We start from the raw sequence: 10,455 nt of genomic DNA, 5'->3' as shown, positions 1-10,455 counted from the left end.
AAAATTTCCACAAACATTTTGTTGCGATGTGACAATTTTCAAATGTGTAGAGAAATAATTAGGGACTGTCTTGTCCTTGTATTGCGTCATAAATTCTATCATGCTGATGCGTATGGAAACTGATGAAAATTCCATCATGAGAAACTGATGATGCGTAAATTATATTCATTTTTTTTTGCTTTTTGGTTATTCATTTTATTTGTTTTTTTTATCTCAAGTTTTCTTCCTTTTTATACTAGTTTCACCTACTCCTGGAAAATTTTAGTTATGGCTAACATTTGAGAAACAAAATTGAAATATTTATTAGTGACAACAAAGCGTTGATATGGAGAATGTATTGAGAGTTTTGGGCAAATTCAAAGGTTAATTTTAAAAGCTCAAGAGAAAAAAAGACGTGATATTTCCCCAAATTTTACGATGGAAGATGATGAAATAGCAATAGACTGTGATTTTTTAGCTTTGTCATCAATGTTCAAAAACAGATCAAACATTTATGTTAAACTCTACTTACATTAGCTAGCTTTTTCAGTAATTATAATACATTTGCTTGAGCACTCAACATCTAACTTCCCATAGTATTTTCCTTTCAACCTCTTTCAATAAAGAAAATAACAAAATTTCATAAGAAAAAACAAAAAAAAACAAAATTTCATGTTCATAATTCGAAAACGTTGGTTGTGTATACCTGACTGCACAAAATAGCTTTAAATTTAGTTAAAATCCCTCTCAATTTTTTCCTGGAAATTTCAACTTAGTACCCAAAGCCGTTCCTCAGATCAATAAAGTATTAAAAATCTATTGAATTGCGTAGACGCCTCTTTAAGAAAATGTAGTATATATTTTACATAAAAGAAAAAATCTTCGTTCTTTTCTTCGGCTTGACAAAAAGCACGTAAATATAAGAAAAATAGCTTTCAAATGAGTCCTTAAACATCTCTCTATGATGTTTCAGCAAATAAAAAAAAAAATAAACAAAACAAAAACAAACTAACATTGCAGCTTTCCATGCAAAAAGGTGATTTTCCTTATTTCTCACGACTGGAGACTTAAATTCTATTCAATTAGATTTCGGTTAGAGAAATTCAAGTGCTGCAGTTTTAAATTTCCCTCCGGCACCGTTTTCGTGGGGTTTCAGGCTTTATTCTGACATTCCCATACAATTCGTTTTCACAAAAGACCCATACCATTAAGACTTTAAAATCATAGTTGTCATTCTTGAATCAGCAGCAAATGGAAATTCATCCTCACTTGACAGATTTTTTTTTATAATACGTTCTTAAATTTCGGTTACTATGACTAGAGTTCTTTCTTTACCTAGTTGCAGCAGTTGTAGCAACCATCACATAAGAACTTGGTAATTTTGTGGTTCAATAAGCTAAGACTTCAGACCAAATTCTTTATATAGTTATGAGCAAATTTTATTATTTCATAAAATAATATCAGGGTATTCAAAAAACCGATTGCAGCAGAAGTAGCAAACTTCCAGGTGCAATATCGTGTAAACAGTTATTTCTTTCACATTTTTGCTACTTTCATATTTTATCTTCTGGAGAAAGATATGACTTTCTAAAGAAACGGTAATCTTCGTCACCTTCAGGGATAAAGGGCAAAACTTGTTTTAAGTCAATATCCATTTCTTTTCGTTTTTTACTTCCAAAATTTTCATCGACTGCAACTGTGAACGTTGTTGCATAATCTACCTCAGATGTGAATGATAAGTCCAATGACATCCAATTTGGATTTTCATCTGTATAGGGCAGCCATTTTTCAACATCTTCTGGAAGGTCTACGCCATCTGGTGTTGGGTTTCTGGAATAAAACAAAACAACATTTAAATCCAATAAATTTCGTATGTGTTGCGAAACAAAATGACCATGCAAGATTGTATCAAACTTTCTATACATGTCAGCGTCGAAAATCTTTATAGCAGCCGAATTTGTGTGTGTCGCGGAGCAAAGCAGGGTTCAGTGTTAAGTCCTGCAATATTTATCAATGCCATCCGCTGTGCAACCCACAAATTACTGCATTTTCTTATCGAGCCATCCATTGACGCGAGTCACCTTTCGTACGCGGATGACAATCTTCTGCTGTGTGATAACTTGCAATCACTGTAGGCTGCTGTGAATAGCATTTGTGCCGTGTTGTTTGACACCGGGCTGTCAGTTGCTTCCGCTAAATCCTCCAGATTCAAAAATTTAGGTTGGCCCTGTCTCAATTTTTGCCACTGCGTCTTTCAAGTACCTTCAACTTGCATTCGGGACCTCGATTCGAGCAACACGGTCACTAACAATAAATGTGTTGAGAGAGAAGTTGAGAAAGTCCTAAGGACTTCTTTCTAGAGTTAAAGGCCAATTCGACAAAAAAAGAAGCTCGGTCAGCTTTATAACTCGTTTTTGCTAATAAGTTATTTTCCCACATGATTTTACAATTTATGGAAGTCTTTAACCACGTCAGAACGTCGACAAATTCGATATGTCTTTTTCAAATTTTGTAAGTATTTTCTCTGTGTTCCTATTTGGTCTCGTAAATTTATATCTCCAAACGTTACTGAGTTTTTGAGATATGTGATAAGATGGAGGTTTTATAAGGCAGATTCAGACAGCGATATGAATCGGTCGCAGATTTTCTGTTGGGTTGTATTAATCGTTAGTGAGTCATTGGTAAATTATTTGTTAGTGTTTGGGATTAAAAATGTTTTATTATCTTTTATTATGTATAAGAGGGTTCAAATATATTATTGTTATCTAGTACAGGGGTTCCGTGAAATTTGTCACAACAACTGTGACAAGAAAATAAATTTTTTTGAAAAAACACATAATGTTTAGTTTCACCTTTAATATTTTAGATTAGAACAACTACAGATGCAAGAAAGCAAGAGCAAGAAAAAAAATATAAAATAAAGACAGTTTTTGTTTGCGTTGCCTGTTTGACGGCCCTGGTTGATTTGCTGCGGTAATGACCCTGGTATAAAATGGATGGCTTACGAATTGGAAGGTCCACCATAACAAAAAATCAAATCAAATCACATAAATCATACAATTATCATCACACTTAAAAGTCGACTCGGACATGTTGTCATTTCTGAGATGTTTGTCAAAAACTTTTTTAGCGTAATAAGTGAGGTTAAAGTGGTTGTGGCATCCCACCTCATAGATAAAATATTTCCTGTTCGTTGCTACTAAATTTGTTTAAATATATTTTATAGCACAAGGGACAAGCTTTCATTTCAAATTGTCGTAACATTTGACAATGTGTTTCTTACAGTATTTATGTAACTTGTGACAGAGCTGAATTTTGTCTAGCGATTTTGATTGAATTATGTCAAACTACTAATTTCGGCTGGTATGTTTCCCAGATAAAGATAAAAGATAGATAAATTGTATATCATACAAATATAAACAACACAAATAATTAAATAAAGCCAACAGGGAGCTAAGCTCGAAAGGAAAGCTAACAATTATTACAATGAGTTCAAGTACATCAAAAATAAAGATAAAGAAGATAAAAAACAAAAAAAACATCATAACATATAGAAGGAGAACGACAAAGGAGGCTACTCCAGCACGGCAAAATCTAAAAACAATGCTAAGAAACAAATTATCAAGAAGAATCACCCCGTCATCAAAGGTTAATAATATATTCTACTGATTTAGTCTTTAAAAGTGATCGGCTATTATGATTTTTAAATTTACTATTTAATTTTAGCCTATTTCCTATAGAAGGGATTTGGTATCTTATTGAAAATTTATCTCTTTCACAATTAATCAAAAGGATTCTATAGGCTTCAAAACGAGCGGACGAGGAAGCGAGTGAGCGAATAGTGGTAACAAGAATTTGTGATTCATAAAAATAACTTGCCGGAGACTGAATATCATAATGCCATAGTGATAATTGCAATTCCCTAAGTTGATTAAGGTTTAATATATGAAGAAATAAAAATAAAGTTTTTGTTTCAGAAAGATTTTGAATTTTGAGGTTAAAGTGGTTGTGGCATCCCACCTCATAGATAAAATATTTCCTGTTCGTTGCTACTAAATTTGTTTAAATATATTTTATAGCACAAGGGACAAGCTTTCATTTCAAATTGTCGTAACATTTGGCAGAATGTGTTTCTTACAGTATTTATCTAGCTTGTGACAGAGCTGAATTTTGTCTAGCGATTTTGATTGAATTATGTCAAACTACTAATTTCGGCTGGTATGTTTCCCAGAATAGAAACTATTTAATATTTAGGTAGAATCTTGGTAATAAAAAAGAAAATTCCCTGAATACCTATCTAAAAAGGAACCCCAATTGTATAATCGCTGCTTCATAAACAACCTTTTATTTCTAATAAATTCTTTGATGAGGTGAGTAATTAATTATTATATACTATATTCCATAAAATATGTACATGATAACATTTATATCAAGATGCTCAAAATAAATGATACACAATTTACAAAGTATCACACATAACTTTGCTGCGTGTGAAGCTGATTTTACAACCATGATCTGTGACAGGAGTAAACACGAATGTTGTTTACTGAGAAGAAGGGTTTTTCGTTGCAGTTTAAAACAATCTTGTTCAGATTATTTATTATTCGCAGGTCAATATTGCATAAGTTCAAATCATGAAATTTTATTTATTTATTTTATTTTACTTGTTTTATTTATTAAGTTACGAAACGCGAATTATGATTTCTAGAATAAAGAAAAAACAGATACCCGTATGTTGCAAAATTTGTCCATAGTGTTGTCATTCTAGTTGTCATGTATTCTTCAGTATCATTGTAAAGCAAAGGAATTAGGGAATAAATATAGATTAATTCATCAGCATGAGTCACACCTGGAATGAAAAGAGAGCACAATTTACTTACAATTTACATATTCTTCAGTATCGTTGTAAAGCAAAGGAATTAGGGAATAAATATAGATTAATTCATCAGCATGAGTCACACCTGGAATGAAAAGAGAGCACAATTTACTTACATCGAATAGTTCGATGTATCGAACTGTCAGTAAGGAGTGACCCGAGATAATAGTGACAAAACTCTAAAAAACAATTTTAATAATAGTAAATATATCAAAAGAATCTACTTTTTAGAATAATTTTGAATATGTGAAATTGATGAGGCTTGTAGCTTCTCACCAAAAGTTATGAGCAAAAAAAAGGAAAATGCCTCTTTTTTCAAAAAAAGGAGAATTATAAATTCAAACCCCATGTATCATAGAAACAGAACCCTCTTATAGCAGTTTCAAGCCCCCGTCCATAAAACATAAAACTTCGTTTTTACGTTTCCGAAGAGAAGGATCACGGATGCGCGTAAGATAAGTTCATAATCAAAATAAATATACAAAAAATAGACTATAGTAGCCCCATAAAAGCTCCTTGGTCTGTAAAGGATGGAAAAGACTTGCGACTCGTAAGTTACGAGTCATTAACACAGAGAGAAAATAAAAAATAACAAATAAATAACAAATATTAGGTAAATATTTAATCTTACGGCCCAAGCAGAAAAAGAAAAAAACTTTTAGGAAGCCGAAAATATTTGAACCTTCACACGGAAATCAAAAGTTCTGATGTCCTTTTAAATAGCAAATCAGAGTGACATTTTTTGTCATTTTTTGGTGCAAAATAAATATTTTATTTTGCAAAGTGACGTTTTTTGTCATTTTGACAAAGTTAATTTCTTAATTTTTTTGATCCACCAAAGCAAAGTGACATTTTTTGTAATTTTGTGGTGCAAAATAAAAATTTTATATTGCAAAGTGACATTTTTTGTCATTTTAACAAAATTAATTTCTTAATTTCTTTGATCCACCAAAGCAAAGTGACATTTTTTTGTCATTTTATGGTGCAAAATAAATATTTTCGCAGAGAGTGTGCCAATAAACCATCGAGTAAAAATTCTTAGATAGTCAATTGATTTTGAATTGTCAAAAAAAGTATGTATTCATGTTTATAGTTTAGAGCAGTAGTGCTGTCTGATGGTGCATTCGTCCCTAAATACGCCAAAAGAAGGTTAAAATGCAGAAAAATTGAAATTCTAGTAGATCTCGTCAATTTCTTATCACCTAAGACCCTAGACCGAAGGGTTTGAAGCCCACATTCCCGATCTTGAAAAATGGTACTTTCATTTGAAAAACAACCTTTTAAAAATTATTTTCTGATTGGTGTTCAAATCAAGGCCCGGCCTATCCAAATGAAGAGGCTACGACCCCATTAACCCCATTATGCTTGCTGGTAATTCATATATAACAACACTTTTGAACTGACATGCAGCGTTCTTGCGTTGTTGGAGAGTGTTGGAGCTTTCCAACGTTGGGGCATTGGACTGACAAGCAGATTGTCACAGTCTGCCTAAGAATTAACACAGTTTCTCTGACATTTTTTTTCTTCTGTGTGTTGTAACAAGTAGCTAAATTGATCAAATGTATTTGAAGAAGATCGGCAGAAGATTAGGCAGGATTAGGCAGGCTCTTAATTGTTGTTGAGTAGGTTTAAACTTAATGAATTATATAGCTAAGGACTCATCAAGCGTTTATTCTTTTAACGTATATGTTGTTGTAAAAACTTTCTTTTTCAAGTTACGACTACTCTAAGCAAGACTCGCTCCATAATTAGGGTTCGTTGCAACATAACTGTTTAAAATATACAAACAGACATAAAAAAGTTTGTCCATTCAAGAGTAGATACAAAAAGTTTGGTACTGCTCGCGTCCACTCTCCTGGGAAATTCCTGACGCCGCTCAAGATGCCCCTTCACCTTCCTATCATTTAAGGCGAATGAGCATGTGAATTTCTTTCTTTTTTTTTTGCAATACGAAGGGAGCTATGAACCAATAGTACATCTGATCAGGCTTAATGAAAATTAAATAAAAAAAGTTTTTTTTAACTGAAAGAAAAGAGCGACATTAAAACTTAAAACGAAAAGAAATTATTCCGTATGTGAAAGGGGCTGTCCCCTCCTCAACGCCTCTCTCTTTACGCTAAAGTATTTTTTTGCTTTGAAAAATAAAGTTGTGAGGAAGAGTCAGATTTAGTGTAAAGAGCGAGACGTTGAGGAGGGGACAGCCCCTTTCATTTACGGAATAATTTCTGTCTTTTTAAGTTTTAATGTCGCTTCTTACTTTCATTCAAAAAAAACTTGTTTTTTTTATGTAATTTCTGAACGTTTTTAAATTAATGCAGGTTTTGGTTTTGGCTCACTGTATATGAATAATCAAAACGAAATTTGTATATTAATTTTACTTTGTTTTTGGCTAAATGCCTTTATCGAAACTTGTTTAATTTTATTTCCGAACATTTTTATTAGTAATAAATATACGTAACTTACGAATTAACTTACATAACGAAGTTCTATATTCTTATATTTTTATTACGTATATTAGAGGGTTCGCCCCCTAGTCAACACCTCACTTTTAGATTAATTAGAATAAATAGCTCTTATGAAAGTATTAAAATAAAACTTTAGCGTAAAGAGTGAGGTATTGACTAGGGAGCTAACTCAATCATATACGTAATAGTTTCTGTTCTTTTTAAGTTTTGAGGTTGAAGAGTTTTCAGTTGAAAACTCTTTTTGTATTTATTTAATTTTTTATCCTATTTTTAAATAATGCTGGGAAATCCGGCACCCCCTTCATAGCAATATCCCTGCCCCATGAAAACTTCCTACATGGAAATATCCGTCCACGTGACCCCCAATCCACCCCCCTACTACCAGAACCCCCCCTCCCTGAAAAGGTTTGTATGCTTCCCAATGACCAATACTATATGTAAACCTCTGAGTTGATATGATCACCCCTGGAAAAAAAAAAAAATAAACACGCATCCGTGATCTTTCCTCTGGCAAAAAATACAAAATTCAACATTTTTGTAGATATGAGCTTCAAACCTCTACAGTAGGGTTCTATGGTACACTGAATCTGATTTTGTGATTTTCATTAAGGTTATATGACTTTTAGGGGGTTGTTTCCTCCTTTTTTCGAAAATAAGACAAATTTACTCAATTTAACTTTTGATAGTTAAGACTAAACTTGATGAAACTTATATATTTGAAATCAGCATAAAAGTTTGATTCTTTTGATGTATCTACTGGTATCAAAATTCCTTTTTTTAGAGTTTGGTTACTATTGAGCCGGGTCGGTCCTTACTTACAGTTCGTTATCATGAACTGTTTGATCAACAGAGAGTAGAGACCAACATACACCTCCAGCCCCCAGACGCTCATTTTTATTGCCCTGAATGTTCACGGCAAGTTAGAAAATTCGGACGAAAAATGCTCTTTTTGAGCCAACAGGTGGGCCTACCTCTTAGCCCCCATACAACGATCCACCGAACCTCCTCCATAAGGACTGACGTAAAATTATGCATCGTTTTGCACAAATTTATCAGATATCAAGTGAATCAACCTGGTCAAATGAACCTTTAAAATAATTGTCGTTAATGACCATTTGCTTTATATGGAATACATGACTACTTAGGAACTGACTGTCTCACAATTTTCCATCGGTTGCAATTTGACCCTCTTTGAGTTGGAAATGCAGTTTGGTACCATAAAATGGCAGATAACGCAATTTGCTATAGCAGAATCTCATTCGCCGCTGAAAAAGGCACTAGAACTTAACTTTCATTTGACAAGCCCTCTCCCAATTTATAAGACCATTGGTTTTTTTCGATAGCCCCTAGAAAAACAACACATTATCGTCTTGGTGATGTTTTCCTCTTTTCTTAAATTCATACAGATTTTCTCAGGCCCTTGGTGATTATTGGCCCAGGTCGTCTGTACTAACCCTTGATTAATTGTATCACGGGACTGCACCAAATAGGTATTTCACGCTACAATACTATATAACTACATTTATACACACACACTAAAATACTTACACAAACTACCAAAAAAAAAAAAAAAAAAAAAAAAAATAAAAACTGCCCATTCACTAAACCATCCTCAGATAACTTTCACAATAACCTCAAACGTCAAATCTATTTGTGCTATATACAGGAATTTCTTAACTATATTACTAACGTTTTTTTTTATCAATTATTAAATTTAAATCAAATGGGAGGGTAAAATTATGTTCTCTCAATTCAAAAATCATATGTAGGCTATGTATGTATGTATTTACAAAAAAAGCCTTCGGGCCATAGGAAAAAAACAGAACATAAACGTAACAAAACCAACAAAAATAACACAAATAGATTAAAAAGAAAAAAAGTACTTATATATGAATCTTCACGAAAATACTATAAAGAGATACACCTTTCACGATATATCTGCCTTTCATCAACATACTTAGCGAAATTCCTTTATGTCATTTTAACTCGTGATCCTACAATCTCTTCCACCCACCCACCCATGGGTGTTTTTCTAACGAAAAACACCCATTCCTCAGATTAGCCATTTCTTTACTATTCCCAAAAAAAATGAAAAATATCCTCATCATCCTCCCCTAAAATCGGACAAGGGACTGGTTTAACACCATGAACCCTAAATTTCCTCTCCCTTTCCCCAATGTCAATCGACCCTCTCCTTAAATTCAAAATCCACTTTATTTCTTCCACTTTCAACCCCAACTTAAAATAAACTTCTCTCTCCCCCCCCCCGTGTCCTTCACCGTACTATCCAGACTCAGAGACCCCGAGACCTCCTTCCGACCCTGCCACTGCTGAATTCCTTTCCTTTACATTATCAACCACTATATCCGAATTCGATCCCTGACCTTTATTCCAAAAATACGAATATCCTACTTCATCTAAAATTTTCTTGATTTCTTGCGGCCACCCTACCTCCATCTTATCCTCCAAGAAACTAAAATACGCTTATCTCGCTAGCCTATTTTTACTTCTTAAAATTTTATCCAGAACTTCACCATTCTTATTAACCTATCTTTTCTTAACCTACTTAGTCCTAAATCCCCCTCCTGTACAACACTGTGAGTGGATTTACGGGCCCAAAAAACTCTCTTAAAATAATTTCTTTGCATTCTCTCCAACTCCTCACTTTCTCTAAAACCCCACAGCTCACACCCGTAATGCATAACCGGGAGGAGTTTAGTCCTAAATAAATATTTATGCATTGCTAAGTCCCTAATCTTTCCAGCCTCACTTTTTAAAATTAAATTCATAGAAATATTTCCTTTTTCTATTCTTTGCTTAAACTCCTGTGCATACTTACCATTCCAAAAAACTTAACTTCTAAATACACGAACTCTTTTTTAATCTCTATAAAATCACCTTTAAATCTAAATTCATCATCTTTCCTTAATTTTCACTTTTCCTAGAAACTACAATTACCGTTTTCTTCTTATTTAATTATAATCCTTTCAATTCCAAATATTCATCCATTATGTTTAATAATGTTTGCTTTTCTCCTGCCGATTGTGCTATGAGAGCAATATCATCAGCAAACAAAAGCATGCATATTTTCGAAACCCTTATCAGTACTTCCGGACCGCTTTTCTCCTTGAAGAA

General features: G+C 33.2%; 1 protein-coding gene across 1 annotated transcript in view; it reads right to left on the bottom strand.

Annotated features, from left to right (window-relative positions):
• Positions 1-1,393: 1,393 nt before the first annotated feature.
• LOC148950810 (juvenile hormone esterase-like) overlaps positions 1,394-10,455 on the bottom strand; it is a 27,806-nt gene continuing 18,744 nt past the window's right edge. Inside the window, exons 4-5 of the mRNA XM_089090017.1 lie at positions 4,708-4,828; positions 1,394-1,809 (exon numbers count right to left, since the gene is read on the bottom strand). Of these exons, the coding sequence (XP_088946143.1) occupies positions 1,533-1,809; positions 4,708-4,828 (398 nt within the window). The 3' untranslated portion in view covers positions 1,394-1,532. The remainder of the gene's footprint in view (positions 1,810-4,707; positions 4,829-10,455) is intronic.

This window comes from Artemia sp. Qi Xiang Cuo, chromosome 6 (assembly GCF_049724085.1).
Source record: "Artemia sp. Qi Xiang Cuo chromosome 6, ASM4972408v1, whole genome shotgun sequence".
Taxonomy (NCBI): domain Eukaryota; kingdom Metazoa; phylum Arthropoda; class Branchiopoda; order Anostraca; family Artemiidae; genus Artemia; species Artemia sp. Qi Xiang Cuo.
The sequence above is the reverse complement of the archived record's forward strand: the minus strand, read 5'-3'. Positions and strand labels throughout refer to the sequence as shown.